This window comes from Balearica regulorum, chromosome 2 (assembly GCF_011004875.1).
Source record: "Balearica regulorum gibbericeps isolate bBalReg1 chromosome 2, bBalReg1.pri, whole genome shotgun sequence".
NCBI lineage: Eukaryota > Metazoa > Chordata > Aves > Gruiformes > Gruidae > Balearica > Balearica regulorum.
Window position 1 is genome coordinate 27503 of NC_046185.1, and position 15346 is coordinate 42848.

At 65.1% G+C, this 15346-nt stretch overlaps 2 protein-coding genes across 4 annotated transcripts in view; both read right to left on the bottom strand.

Moving 5' to 3' along the window:
• Window positions 1-15346, bottom strand: part of LOC142600269 (casein kinase II subunit alpha-like) — a 170977-nt gene that overhangs the window by 27135 nt on the left and 128496 nt on the right. The window lies entirely within an intron of this gene.
• HSF1 (heat shock transcription factor 1) overlaps window positions 7686-15346 on the bottom strand; it is a 66870-nt gene continuing 59209 nt past the window's right edge. For 2 of the 3 annotated variants that reach the window (XM_075743017.1, XM_075743014.1), the window contains 4 exons: window positions 12939-13044; window positions 12695-12760; window positions 9889-9958; window positions 7686-8715 (listed from right to left, as the gene is read on the bottom strand). In XM_075743017.1, coding sequence (XP_075599132.1) covers window positions 8510-8715; window positions 9889-9958; window positions 12695-12760; window positions 12939-13044 — 448 coding nt within the window. In that variant the 3' untranslated portion in view covers window positions 7686-8509. The remainder of the gene's footprint in view (window positions 8716-9888; window positions 9959-12694; window positions 12761-12938; window positions 13045-15346) is intronic. The other variant, XM_075743015.1, reaches the window with a different exon arrangement.

Here is a 15346-nt window from a genome sequence, read left to right on the forward strand (position 1 = left end):
CCGGTGCCGCAGTGCCCGGTGCCAGTCCCGGTGCCAGTCCCGGTGCCAGTCCCGGTCCCGGTGCCGCAGTGCCGGTGCCGGTCCCGGTGCCAGTCCCGGTGCCGGTCCCGGTCCCGGTGCCGCAGTGCCGGTGCCGGTGCGGCGGATTGGCTGGCCCGGCGCCACCTGGCTCCTCCCCAGCCCCATGCGGCTATAACGGCCCCGGGCGGCGCCGGGCCGCTCCCGCAGCGCCGCCAGCCCCGGAGCCGCAGGCATGGCCGTGCCCCGCAGGTGAGAGCCCCGGCACGGGGGGGCGAGGGGAAACCGGGGGCACCGGGACCCCAACGCTGCCCGCTGGGGGGGGGGTCCTGGGGGCACCTCCCGGGGAGCACTGGGGGGCCCTGGGGGCACCTCCCGGGGAGCACTGGGGGATCCTGGGGAGCATCTCTTGGGGAGCACTGGGGGGTCCTGGGGGCATCTCTTGGGGAGCACTGGGGGGTCCTGGGGGCATCTCTTGGGGAGCACTGGGGGGTCCTGGGGAGCATCTCTTGGGGAGCACTGGGGAGTCCTGGGGGCACCTCTGGGCTGCACCTGACCCGCTGGCACGTGGCCGTCCCCCCTGCAGTGCCAGCCCGTACCCCAATACCCCGGCTGGTCCCCTGGCACCCCCCACGGAGCCGCAGCATCTCCTGCCCGCAGGCTGGTGGCCCCCAGCTCGGCCCCGCTCCGTCGCAGGCGGAGGACAAGGCCAGGGCACGGGGGCCACCGAGGCCGGGGGCTGCGGCACGGGATGCTCCGGGTTCCCCCCCAGCCTGCCCGCAGCCCCACACCCTGCCCCGAGTGGGGTGACACCAGCCCGGGGACGGGGACCACGGCCCCACACCCTGCCCCAAGTGGGGCGACGGGGACCTTGGGGGCTGCAGGGTCCTGCAGGAGCCAGGGAGGGGTCCCCAGGGAGGCGTCCCCAGGGAGGGGCCGGTGCGGGTGCTGGGGGGTCTGCGGGAGGACCAGGAGCAGCGAGGAGTGCTACGGGGGTTCAGGGGTCCCCCAACGCTGCGTCTCCTGCGCAGGGCCCCGGCACTGGCCATGGTCGTCCTCCTGGTCCTGGCCGCCGTGATGGCCGATGGTAAGGGGGCTGGGGGGCCGTGGGGAGAGCGCTGGGGGCACCCTGGGTGCCCAGGGCAGGGGTCCCAGCGGGTGCTGCCACCCCAGCAGCATGGGGGGATCCCTATCTGGCTGAAGGGAGGGGGTTTGGGCTGTGTTAACCCCGGGGGTCTCCTGGGGACCCCCGCCCTGGCCCCCGATCCCCCGGGGCAGCGGTGTTCGGGTCGTGCTCCCTGGCCCGCGTCTGCCCCCCGTGTCCCCGCAGAGCCCGCGAGCACCCTGGACGTGGCCCTTTCTGCAGAAGGACAGACGCCAGGTAGGGGGGCAGGGGCCGGGCCAGCGCCGCGGGGGGACCCTGCCCCACGCAGCCCCCCGGCATCGCCCAGCTGGGAGCTGGGACCTGCCCGCTCCGTGCCTCAGTTTCCCTCCCGGCCAAGGCCTGGAGGGGGGCTGGCAGTGGGGGGGGCAGAGTGTGGGCGCCGCGGGGCTCACGTCCCCCTGCCCCTCTCTTCCAGAGCCCGTCAGCCCCGCCAAGCTGGAGGCCTCCGGAGAGAGTGAGCGTCGGCGCGGGGACGCGGGAGCCGGACGGGGAGGCGGCTCTCTGCGAGCGTCCTGGGCTCACCGAGGGCGAGGGGTGGCCGGATCCGGGTGGGACCCGGGGGTCTTTGTCCCCTGGCCCCTCCTGACACCCCTCTCCTCCCCCAGGTGATCTCACCACCTCGGCGCAGCGCCTGGGCAAAGGTACGGACCCCCGCCCCGTGCACAGGGACCCTCCGACACGGGCACAGACCCCCGCCCCGTGTACACAGCCCCCTGCCCTGCGCGCAGGCACCCCGTGATGCACGCGCGGACCCCGCCTGGCAGACCCCGCCCCGTGCGTCGCACACAGGGACCCCTCGCACACTCGTGCGCAGCCCGGCCGTGCTCACCTCTCCCGCAGGTCTGACCTCCGTCAGCTTCGAGGGCGCGGAGCGGTCGCCCGCAGACGACTCGACGCGGGAATCCCTCAGCAGCGACTCCTCCAGCCTCGACGCCCTCAACAGCGGCTCCTTCAGCATGGACGCCCTCGCCGGGGAGGCCCGGGGCGGTGGGTGCCGACGCTCTGTCCTGCGGCCCGGGGGGGGGGTCCCTGCTCCCGGCCCGTGGGGTGCTGACCCCGTGCGCTCTGCCCTCCTGCAGGTCCCGTAGTGGATGTCCCGGTCCAGTCCAACGAGTCGGAGGAGGGTGAGGTCCCGCGGCTGCCCCCGACCGGCTGAGCGCCCCCCTGGGGGTCCCTGCGTCCTGCTCAGCACCCGGCCCAGGGGGGCCCCGAGCCGGGGACGTGGGGCCGTCCTGAGCATCCTGGGGGGGTGGAGGCTGGCCCGGTGCCCTGCGCGTTGCTGCGGTCCCAGGGGTGCCCCATCAGTTGGGGGTGTAGCATTAGCCGGAGCTACCCCCAGAGCTGGGGGTGCCCCATTATCGGGGGGTGCCCCGTTATCCGGGGGGCCGTATCGTGGGTGGGTGGGGGCCTTGCTGGCGCCTGCCCCCAGCCCCGGCTTCTCTGCTTGCCCGCAGGAGTGGACCACGACGTGGACTCGGAGGAGGCCCTGGCGTCCCAAGGTGCCAGCGGGGCCGGGGGGTGGCACGGGGGGGGAATGGCGGCAGCGCTGCCGGGGACGGGGTGCGTGTGGTGGGCGCACGGGGGCTGACGCAGCCTCTCCCTCCCCAGGGATCTGAGACGGCCGAGCCTCGCTGGAGACGCCTCCTGGGATGCCGTCCTCTCCCCAGCTTTCCTGCTGCCTCTCCGTGTCCTTCCTGCCCCAGGTCCCTCCGTGCCCCGCCAGTCCTCGCTGTGGCCCCCGCAGCCCCCGCCCCAGCCCCACGGCCCAGCCTGCACCCCGTGGCGGGGAAACCCCCCACCTCGGCATGGTGCACGGCTCCCCTCGGACCCCGGTGCTGCCGGGGGTTCGCTGGGGGTTCGGGGGCTGCGGGATGCCCGGGGAGTGGGGTCTGCTGCGGGACAGGGACCGTGGGGGTGGCCGGACCCCTCCATGTGCCCCTGTGGTGGGGGCTGCGAGCAGAGCAGCCCCCGGCCGCCCGTGCCCCTCCGTCCTGCCCCAATAAAGGTCCCTGCAGCAGCCGCGTGGTGTGGTGGAGCGGGGTGCTGGCACCCCACGGCCCCTGGACCCCCTGCCTGGGGTGGGAGCAGTGTGGCCACAGCCCCTTGCCGGTCAGCACCCTGGGGGGATGCATGGGGGTGCAGGATGGAGGTACCGGCCCCCCGGCACGGAGCTGGGGGTCTGCCCAGCCAGGGGCTGGTGGTCGGATGGCCAGGGCTGGTGGGGGAGCGGAGAGCGGGGGTGCTGGGTGCGGACCCCTGGTGAGGCCCCGGCTGCCACGGGGCTCCCCACGATCCATCCCGTGGCCGTGGGAGAGCGGGGTGGCTCTGTCCCCAGCCCTGGGGCGACGGCACCGTGACTTTTCCATCACGGTCCCCAGCGGCCAGCGCTGCCGCCGGCCCCTCCCCAGCACGTCTTCCCCCACACCGCACACCCCCCCAGCCCCAACACCGGCCCCTCGCGTGCCAAGCCGGCACCGCTGTGTGCGTCGCACCCGGGGAGCCCCGGCCAACAGCAGCGCTCGTTAATGCGCTCTTCTGCCAACACCTTTAATGAAGGCGTGAAACCCCATCCCCGTGAGCCCCGGCCTGGCCCTGCCGCTAATCCCCGGCCCCTCTGGTGCAGATGCCTGTTCCCACCGGCAGCGGCTCCAGAGGCCACCCGGCCCTGCCCCGTGCCTGCTCCGGATGCCAAAAGTTAGCGCGGGTTCAAGAAAAACAAAATTTGGGGAGGAAAAACCCCCCAAAACTATCAAGGGCCATTAAACACCTCGGTCCCACCTCTGGCGCGGGGCCCCGGGCTGCCGTTTGCCGGGAGGTGATGAAGCGAACCGGGGAATTAGCACCGGCTGTTTGCCTTCCCCGCACACCTCGCTCTCGGTGGCAGCTACCGGCACGGCCACGGTCGGGGCTGCCCCACGGCGCATCGCCCGCGTCCCTGATGGCGCCCATCTCTTCGCGCCGGGGACGCGGTCCTGCCGTGTTCCCCAGAGATTTACGGCCCCGGGCCCCGCCGCTGGCTCCCCCGAGGCCGAGCTCAGCCTGGCTCTTGGCAGGTCCCTCCCCGGCTCGCCGCGGTCGTGTCCCTGCCGCCCCGGCCCCTTCCTGGCCGTCCTGGAGCCGTCCCTGGCAGGGACACGTCGCCATTACCTGCGACATAAAGGCCAAAAAAGCTTTTTAATGATTTTAATGACACCAGCTCGGTCCCTGCCCGGCTGAGGCAGCCCCTGACGGTGCCTCCCCGTCCCACGCTCGTGCCGGGCTCGGGACCCTCTCCCACCGCCTGGCCGGCCGCGCTGGGGCCAAGCGCAGTTCATCGGGGCGGCAGCGCGAGGGGCCCCGTCCCCCACGGCGCTGCCGGCGCGGTGCTCAGCGGCTCCGGTTACCACGAGCTGGAGCGGGCGGAAGGGGGATGCAGGCGGCTCCGGCGGCGGGTGATGAATTACGGGGGGAAGTTTCCAGTGGCGGTGCTCGGCCCTGCCAGACATTTCCCTCATTAGCCAGGATGAGATCATGCGAGCTGGCCGCCCGCGTCACACACGATTAGTTGGATCCTTACGGCCCGCCCGGAGCGAGGGGCTCCTGCAGCACTCGGGGGACCCCCAGCCCCGGGGCTGCGGAGGGGCCACTGCCCCCCGGCCGTGCCCTGCGCCACGCAGCTGCATCACCGCGACGCCCCGTCCCGAGGCGAGCAGGGCCGTGGAAGGAAGAGCTTTACCCCAGATGTTGCCCCATAAATGCGGGGGGACCTGCCCAGAGGTTTCCTGCCCCTTTGCTCTGCCCTCGGCCAACGGCACCAGCCCGGAGTGGAGCCTGCCCAGGCAGGTGCTGGTGCCGGCATCTCCACCATCTCCCGCTCCAGCCGACCGCCGGCTCCAGCGTGAATGAACCCCCCCTCCCCGGCTGCAGGCACCCACCGATGCACCAGGCTGCACAGAAGGACCCCAACGGAGGTACGAGATGGGGGAAACCCCAAAAGCACCAAGTGCTGCGCACGGCATCGCGTGCTGCGGCCATCCAGCATCCTGCTGAGCTGTGGCCAGACCACCCCCGCTCCCCGCTCCCCACCGTGTCCCCCCACGGCAGCAGCTCCGGGAGCTGCACATGGACCACCTCGAGCCGGTCCCACTGAGGTGACGCTCAGGACAGCCGGGAAATGCCGGCTCTGGAGGAAGCAGGGAGCATGGAGCTGTCACCCCGGGCATCCTCGGGCAGCGAGGGCTGCTGCCGGCGTCGGCGGGGAGGGCAGTGATCCATGTCAAGCCGAGCTCCTGCCAGAAAAGCAGCCGGCCCCAGCCAACGGCGCCAGGGGAGGGCCGATGGGTCACTCCAGGGGTCAAACACTGCGGCATCAGAAACCTGATTTCCCAAGTTGAACTTGTCCGTCTTCGGCTTCCAGCCACCGGTTCCTGCCCCGACCTCCCGGGGCGGGCGCGAGCACTGGCTCCCCTGCCATCCCCACGCAGAGCGGGTGTCCCTCTCTGGGAAGCGTTACCCCGGCGTACAGTAATTTTGTTGGCTCCTACGCTTTCTCTGTGTTTATAACGACCTTCTCAAGGAACAGGATCGTTTCCAGCCGCTGCATCGATCCCAAAGGCAGAGCACGATGCTCCCTCATCCTTCTCGCCACGTGCCCGTGCAGAGCGCTCCGTCCCGTGCCCAGACGTCCTCCGTCCCGCGGGACTGTCCAGCTCCCCATCCCTGGCACCCGACAGCACCGTGGGTCCCTCAGCGTCCCTGCAGCCTGGTCCGCCCGTCGGTGTAACCACACGTGGAACTGCGGCACAGCGCGGGCTGAGCCCCGGTCCCTGCAGGGCACACCGCCGACGCGGTCACCCAGCCCATTTTTAATTGCTTAATGACGCCTGGGCTGATGAAGGCAGTTGCGTTCTGCTCGTCGCCAGACACACGACTCTCGATCGAGCGCTCCTGCTCCATCACCGCAGCGAAGGGCGGCAGAGCCACGGGGTCGGGCCCCTCAGCCACAACACGGGCCGAGCTCACGGCACCACAGACCTGCAAACGCACACACGGGTCTCGTATCGACCGCGACATCGTCCCCTTGCCGTAGCGATTCCCGTCTCCTGGCACGGCTCTTGCTCCGGAAGACAAACCCGGCGCTGGCAGAGCAGACATCCAGAGGGGTGACAAGTTTGGGCGTGTGGTGGGACAACGTGGGGAAACAACCGAAACCCCAAACCCAAAGGCAGAACTTGGAGAAAGCTGGAAATGGAGAGGAGGGAGCACGGGCAGACGTCCGGCATGCACGGCAGGGAGGGAGTGGGGGAGATGGGCGTCCCGGGGGGCTGACACGGCGGCTGCGGGAGCGGGACGTGTCCCCTCTCTCCCTGGAGCGGTGGCAGAGGACCTGACCAGACAGGCCACTACCGCTTGCAGAGGACGCACCGCTGAGCAGGCTGAGCTGGAGAGGGGGTGCGGTGCCGAGTGTCCCCCACCCCCCAGGGACACTCTGCTCTGCAGGGCCACCCTGCCCGCAGCTCCGTAGCGGCAGAGCAGGTCACCGCGGCAGCCCCGGAGCAGGCAGCACCTTCACGTGGACTGGAGACGCTCGGCAGCACCAACAAGTGACCCGACTACAGCGGACACCCGACGGTGCGTTTCAGGGCGTGCGTGACCCTGGCGGGACTCCAGCGTGCCCGTCCCCTCGTCCCCCCCCGCGCAGGCGGGGAGCTTCAGACACGAGGCGCTGCGTTTTGGACGAAGTCAGGGCCCGTCACGACGTCCCGTCTCATCAGGGAGGGCAGCGACGCGTGATGGATCTCGGCCAGGCAGCTCCCGGCCGCGCTGCCCTCGCAGGCTGAGCCCAGGCGGTGGAAGCGGCGCTGCGGCGGGCACCGGCTGCTCCCGGCGTTGCACCCGCACCAGTCCTCACCGGCAGCACGGCTGCGCTCGGACCCCAACGCCGAGATGGTGCCGTCGGAGTGACCGAGCAGCACGTGCGACCACCCCAGAGCGGAGGAGAGCGGGACGGAGGGAGGTTCGAACGCTCTGAACGTAACAATGAAGATTTTATTGTTCTTATAAAAAAAACCCCAACCACGAAGGTGCGCCCAGCGCCCAGCACACCTCTGGCGCGTCAGTGTGGGCCCCGCTGCCGTCTCCTCCTCTGAAACATCCTGGAAAACTCGGCCCTGGAGCCCAGCCCGGGATTTAGGGAGCATTCAAACACGCACACGCAACGTTGGCTGCCACGGGAGAAGCGTGGCGACACCTCTGGCGCCGAAAGGCACCGGCACCGGGATCCTGGCCCCACAGCGCGGGGTGTCCGTCCGGGGACAAGTCCTGGGCCTGTGTCCCATCCGCTTCCCGAACAGATGACAAAAATAAAGCTTTCAACCATAGAAAAGCCACCAGGTGACAGACCATTTGTTTTATATATATTTGTATGTATATATATATAGAGATATTTATATATATATAGATAGAAGTGGGTTCTTCTTCTCTCATGTAAAAATTCAAAATACAGTTTTTACTATTAACAATCTGAAGTGTAAATGTACAAATTTTTACTGCCAAGCGAAAAGGAAAACAAAACCAAAGGAACAAATAAAAAGAAACACACAGAGCAAGAGCAAATAAAAAGAGAAGGTAAAGCTGGGCTTCGGGGTGCCCCGGGGCACGCGCGCGCCGAGACCCTCGGGGATCGGACCGCAAGGCAGAGACCACAACGGGATCCAACCCACCGGCGCCAGATCGGCAAACTTTTATTTCTCTTTTAAAAACCATCGCATCCGCCTCTCCGGGGGCGAGAAGGGAAGGGGGACAGGGGTGGAGGGGGGGGAACTCCCTTCCTCGGAAAAGCTACCCCGTCTGCACACCCGGCGAGCGCCCCGATTCCCGGCCGGGAGGAAGCGTCCCACGGCCGTGCCCCCCGCCGGAGCCTCATGGGGGGCCACGGCCGCCACCCTCGGCAGGGGCGCGGAACCAAAGGCAAGCGTCACGTCGCGGCCGGCTGTTCTGCGGCCGGCCGGGCTCTCCTGCCCGCTCGCCGGCACCGCGGCGGTGCCCGTCCAAGCCTCTGCGGCGGGTCGGGAGACGACCACGCGATGGGGGGGCTCTTGCACAGCCCGGGGCCCCCCCCGACGGCCGCCAAACTGGAGGAGCGCTGGGTGGCTAGAATCTAAAGCAGATTTCAAAACACCTCATTAAGCACACACACAAATGAAATCCTCACAGTGCCGGGGGAAGCAAACATGAACCAGAGGGTGTTTAGAGCTTTCAATGTCTGTGCAAAGCGAGGAGGCTGACGGCTGGATTTCCCTTTAGTGCGTCTCCGCTCTCTTCCTCTCGTCCGCCCTGCCCTGGGCCTTAGGATATCGCAGGGTCCTTGGGTTTGGACTGCTCAGTCCCCGACAAGAGGGAGATGGTGGGATCTTCTGAGTACTCGTCTCCGTCCGTGAAATACGGTCCTTCCCCCAGCTCGAAGAATATCGGCAGGTCTCCGCTCCCCATGTCGACAGCGCTCGAGTCCACCAGGAAGAGGGGCTGGGCCGTGTAGTGCACCAGCTGCTTTCCTGCAAAGAGAGAGTTTGCACGAGGGCAGCCGGGCCGGGCGGGGGGACAGCGAACCCAGCGCCGGGCAGGAGGACAGGAGCGACAGGGTTTTGTTCTTGAAACCGCCAACATCAACCATCGCTACCTGGGAGAGCCAGCGTCCCTCGTCACTGAACCGATGCGACACCGGGACTGAGGCAAGGCCTTTTGGTACATCAGTGAGGGACAAGACTTTAGATGTACAGAATATAGAATCATGGAAGCGTCGGGGCTGGAAAAGCCCCTTGAGGTGAGGGATCCAACCGCTGCCCCAGCCCTGCCCAGCCCACCACTAACCCATGTCCCCAAGCACCACATCGACGCGGCTTTTCAATCCCCCCCGGGACGGTGACTCCACCGCTGCCCTGGGCAGCCTGTTCCAGCGCTTGGCAGCCCTGGGGGTGAAGGAATGTTTCCTGAGCTCCCGTCTGAACCTCCCGCGGCACAACTGGAGGCCGTTTCCTCCCGTCCTACTGCCTGTTGACCTCCATAGGGCTCCAGCCCGCTCCCTGGGACATGCCCTGAGGGACCAGGGGCTTTTCTGTGCCCAGCGGACGCAGCGACGGCACAGGGAGGACGCCTTGCCCAGGCTGCGGGATGCAGAGCCGCAGAATCACCGAACGTTTGGGTTGGGAGAGCCCAGAGCCGGGCGCTGGGGTTGCTGCCCTGAAGGAAGAACAGCACCGCGACAGCCCCGGCGATTCCACGCAGACGGAAATCCCACGAGGGACATCGAGCGTGTCGAGGCAGGGGCGGCTGGCGCAGGCTGCCCAGCACCGCCTCCGACTATCCCCAAGCCTGGCGGCTCCGCAGCCTCTCTGGGCGGCCTGTGCCAGAGCTTGACCACCCTCACGGTAAAAAAAAAAAAAAAAAGGCGTTTTCTTGTGTGCTGATGGAATTTGATAGGTTTCAGTCTGTGCCATGGCCTGCCCTGTCCCCGGGCACTGCTGAGGAGAACCTGGCTCCCTCTTCTCCATCCCCCCCGTCACGGATTTACACCTACAGCCGAGACCCCCGCTCCGTGCTTTCTCTTTTCCCAGCGTAACAGTCTCATCTCTCTCAGCCAAATATGCTTTTTGGGAGAGAAATGATCTTCCCGCAGCCGCAATTCTCGTGCTACCGAGTCGCTGAACGCGGAGTCGCCCGCCCGGTACCTGTGTCCGCCGTGCCGGCCTCTGTCTCGGTAGGCTTCTGCTGTTCCTGGGACGAAAGGAGATCCTGAATCTGCGGGGAGAAGAGTTGGGCGGGTAAGTGCATTGCGCGGGTCAGACGCGCGTGGGTCCTCTCTGCGCGCGCCTCGGGACCGACCCAACGCACGCGCTGTGCAAAGAAAATCGTGGTTTACAGCCTCGAAGCCCCGCTGCGGCAGAGACAGACATCCTCGGAGGTTTACAGCCGGTGCGGAGCGCCACGGCTCCCGGGTCGCAAACGTGGCCGGTTCAGGCAGCACGCGACTCCTCTCTTCGACATGCAACGGTCCCGCTCCGCAACGCTCCCTGGCATCACAGCACGGAGCTTTTCCGCATCTCGGGATCTAAAATCCCGAGGGAAAGCCTTCAGGACACGTTTGGCACGAGTCATTTTATTTTATTTTTTAAAATTTATGGCTATTTATTGAAAGTCTTACTGCTACTCAGGCGCCTGAGGACCGCAGGTCCCGGCAAGCTGCCGGAGCGACCCGCGCTGCGGCTGCGGACACGATCCCGTTTCCCACCCCTGTCCCACGGGCACGACCGGGCTGGAACGGGCCAAGATGTGAGTGCTAAAGGGAGAAAAACTTCGGAAGCGGGAAAAACCGCTCTGCCCACTGCAAAGCCGGGGGGGAAGCCCCACTGCCCCCAGAGCTGACGTCATCTGGGGAATACGGCGCTGAGCCCGCCGATCCCAGAGCGGGATTCGCCACCGGTGCCGCTGGGAAGACAACGCTTGAGCAGAGACTCTCTCGCGGGATCGCTTTCCCTCTCTGGATTTACAGTCGGCTGCTGATCCCACGGTACCGCTGCCACCGGGGAGTCACCTTAGCGAGTATTTCGATGTGGAGCCGGAATTTTTTTTACAGCGACCGGCACCGAGTAAAAGCAGACGGCTGGTGAGCACGCAGGTCTTCGCAGACCGTCTGGCCACACTTTAGGAAGCCTCCAGCTCAACGTGCAGCCAGCACAGGGATTTTAGTACCGGGAAGGCAAAGCCCAACGAAACAGCCCTCCCAACGGTACAGAGAAGAGAAAAATAATACACAAACGACCTTGACCCAGCCACCACCTGAGCCGAAGGGCTAAGCTGTGAATGCCGAGGGACACCGGCTAAAACTCCTTTGGTAAATCCCGCTTCCAGATTTTCTACGGTGTAAGTCTCAGCTCAACGACACGAAGTAATTAATTTCTGCATTACTGAACCTTCACTGCTCACGTTCCTCTCCCAAATCCCGCTAATCCCTCGTGCTGCTCCCCCTGCCCAGCCAGCCCCAGACGCTGCAGCGGAGCCTCGAGCCAGGAGGGAACCCGGTTAAACAACCTGCGGGGCGGGTATTTGTCTGCACTCTGCACCACTGCGCTTCCCCCTACGGCCCTTTTTCCCTGCAGATATCCCAAGACCTCGGCCAGCCGTCGGGTCTCTGCGGTGCGGGAAGCAGCGGGAAGCAGCAGAAAGGCAGAGAGGTGTCCAGCACCAGAGACGCTGCGGAATTGGGAACCGTCAGCTCCTGGATCGCCCCCCCCCAGCCCAGGCGCACTCGAGTGCGGGGTAAGGTGCACCCCAAAAGAGCTCGTGGGAATTGTTTGGTGTAGGACAAGCCCCGAGGTCCCTAAAGGTGTACTCTGGAGAGGGACACGGTGCTATCCGTGCTCGCCCTGCTCCGTAACACCGGCATCAAGACTTCTTCACCGCCATCCCCAGAGCGCACGTTGCATCGCCTGTGAGCGCGCAGGGTCCCCAGCAAAGAGAATAAATTTGGGCTTTCCTGCTTTGCAAAAACTTTCAGGATGTTTCCTGTTCTGCACTGGGGGAAAAAACCCACAAGATCCCTTTGTGCTTTTTCTGATTTAAAAAAAAAAAAAAAAAGTGAGGGGGAGAGAAGGGGTTAGAGCCGAGCCGAGGGTCTCTTGCTCGCTGCATCAATTGCACGAGGTCCGATCCGGACCAGACTCCCTCTCCTGCGCTCACGGCAGCATCCACACTGCCATTTATCTCGCTCTCCTTCCCAGTTTTTCTTTTTTTCTGTTCCATTTTGTGCAAAGCAAGAAGGACTTGGCTCTGCCCCAGCCCAGCAGCACTCCCGTCATCAGGCTCCCGGCCACCCCGAGGGGCCGGGACTCGCCAGTTTTGGCCGTAACCTCCACCCTGCGGCTCCAAGCGCCTGCTCAGCGCAGCCACGAAATGCTGCGTTTGACTAATCGTCATTATCTAGGGAAAAAATCGCTTTATCAGGCAACACTGGCTCTTGCAAGGAGAGTCTGGATTAGGGCCTTGCGCAGCGTTCAGCGCTGACGATATGCAAGTAAACAAAATAAATAACACGGCACACGATGGAGTTTGCCTTGAGAAAACCTCCTGACGATTTAAGAAAGTCGAAAGGAGGGTTTATGGAAACCACATGCAGCTCTCCAAGCTTCGGTGCACTTCCACGTTCAGGGGGCAGAGCTCACGTGAGAGGTGGAAGGCTCAGCACCTAATTAACCCGCTATGAATGATGAAGTAGCCCTGCTCTCCGTACGAGCCGCTCAGAGAAAGCCGCGGTGCTAATTGAATTATTTCCCCTCGGTGGCTCCCCCGGCCGGCGCAGGGCTCCGCGTTCCCGCTCTCTTCCCCCGTCCCCTCCCTTCGGGCCGGGGCTGGCCTGGCCGCTCTTCAGAGGCTGTCAGAGCCTTCCTTTAATCGCACGGAGAGGCTGCCGCGGAACAGCAGGACACACTTCATTCTGGCAGCTGCGTGCGCATGGAGAGATTTTTAACAGCTACTCACACTGGCAAGGCTGCTGTCCAGGTCGGGAAGGTTCATGTCTGTAACCGTCATTGAAGGGCTAAACAGCTGCCAAAGGAAAGAACGATTAGTGCGGGGAAAGAAAGCAAACCCAGGCGCGCTGTGGAAACTCATGGATGAAGCTACCGTGGTCCATCTGCCACTGCAAAGCCACACGCACGTGGTGCTGCGAGACGCAGCTGGGGCCCGGCGCCGGAAGGACAGGCGGGAGGGAGGAGATACTCACGTCTAACAGGGCGCTCGTGTCCACGCTGAAGCCGTGCGTGGTCAGCATCGTCTGAAGGTTATCCAGGTTGGAATCGATGGTGTCCAGATGGTCGTTGAGTTCATTCCTGCGCGAAAGAAAGAGGAGCGCAAGCCATCGGTGCGGGTTCTGGGCTATAAGGGCACTTTCCCCGCTCGAGGACTGCAACCTCCTACGACCCGAGCAGGGAGCGGGGCTGGGACCCCCGGCTCTGCACGGACACCAGCTCCAGCTGCCAGCGGGCTCCGGTGCTCTGGTACGGCCCCGCGGCGCCGCCGCTGCCTCTCGGCACTCGGTCCTGGGACTCTGCCTCCCGAGAGGGCCGAGGGCGAGCAGCCCCGACGAGCGAGGCACAGTGGGTTTCCGAGGAACCCCAGGATTTCTGCAAGCCGTGTCGGCTCTGGGGCTCGGGACCTCGGTGACCACCAGCCGCCGTGGGCTGGCAGGGATCTCGGCACAGCTGCACCTTCACAGGAAGCGGCTTTGGACTCTTTTTCGGTCCGAACGTAAGGACCGCCTCTGCTCGTCACCTCCCGGCTGCCGATACACAACAAAGAAAGGGCGACAAACCTTCTTCCCTCCAACAACTTGCCTCGGGGGGAAACATTTCAAAGGGACTACTGGCCACAAAAAACCTTCGCATCTGGACCGGCAACGGGGAAAACGTCAGTTGTTCATCAGGAGATGGAGTTTCCAGTAACGATGGAGAGAACTAAAGCTGCTTCCACGTAGCGGGGAGGGGGAACCAAACCAGCTCCAAGGACATCGCTCCTTCCCTCCCACAGAGCTCCGGGATAACTCTGCGGACCAAGGTGGGTGGCAGAGCATGAGCAGTCCTGGAGAAGGTTGGTGGTCTGGAAAGCGGGACAGCAAGGGCCGCAGAGGTGACGGTGAGGTGGGAGCTGGCCCCGCGTTCTCCTGCGCGCCGGCTCCACGGTGCTCGTGGCACTCATATCCACGATGCTTCGGAGTAAGAGAAATGGATGACAGAAACCTCACGGTGCCACCGAAAAGCCTGCAAGGCGCTCTGATGAGCACTCTTGGGAAGAACAGTCACGTTTGTTAGAGGCCCGGGGTCTGACCCATGGCCCAGCCGAAAAGCCCCAGAATTTGGCAACGTTAGTGGCAGCAGGTTCGGTTTATCGCACAGTCGTCAGTTCTGGTGTGACCCCGTGTTCCATCCACCTCGTCCTGTCCTCAAAAGGTTCTTTTTGGCTACTGGAGCTGCTCGCGAGGGACCAGCGGTGAGAGTCCCGCATGGGCAGCTGGAGAGGAGATGTCAGAGAGGCACGGGCTGTCTGGGGGTACGGGCTCTCTGGGGGTACCCACTGTCTGGGGGTACGGGCTGTCTGGGGGTACGGGCTGTCTGCGGGTACGGACTCGGGCACGGCACCGGCACTTCCAGGTCCCTGGCCGGCTCGGTGGGACCTGGAACCTCGCAGGAATCACCCCGCTCTGGAGGTTTTACATGCTCCCCTCCTACAGCAGCACCACGAAGATCACAAAATCAAATCTATTCTGCCACTGCTGCAGAGCACGGAAAGAGGCCGCGAGGTCACGTCGCCGCTCAGAAAGCCTCGGAGCAGCAGCAACGAGCACCCTGCCAGAACAACAAACATCCTCACTCTGGGAATACCGTGCTCGGGGCCGCAGGAAAGCTGCAGCCCATGAACGCGTTCCTGCCTTACGTCTCCCATGCACGTGGGTGGGAGCTGCAGGGATCCGTAACTTTTTCAGAACTAAGACCCACGAGCACACTGCAGATAAATCACTTATCCAAGTCTGTGCTTTTAAATGACGTCCGAAGTCATGCTCGCTACTCAGCACCCAAAATGCTCTGTCAGATTTAAGACACTTTCCGCAATCCTGCCGTCGGGAACGGCCGGCAGCGTGGATGGAGCGGTCCCAGCCGAGGCGTCACCCCCTCCCCGCAGGTCCCGCTCCGCTGAGCTACATCCAGCCCCAGGCGAGGTCTGCCATCGAAAAACGCTGACAGAGCGGGGAGGAAAGAGGGAGCGCGGTTCTCTGCAGCGACACAGTTTTCCTTAACTTCCTCAGTGCGTTGTGGGGCGAAGGAAGAGGAACCAGCATCTCCAGCAGAGATCAGTGGTTGCTGCCGTGAGATGCGGGGGGCTGAGGGCTCCGTAGGGTCCGACAGCCCCAAAGGAGCAGCCCGGGCCAGGCGTGCCGAGGAACGAGGCCGGGAGCTCTCCGCTCCCCCGAGACAGGCCAGGCTCTGACCGCGAGGAGACCATCCCCAGGGCTGAGAGATCACGGCTCTTCAAAGCTGACACTCCAGCAAAAAGCTTTCCCGGCACCGGGAGCCCGCTTTCTGGGAACGGAGGAGCCAGCAGCAGCACGTGCTGCAGCGTCTGCCACCCCCGCGGTGT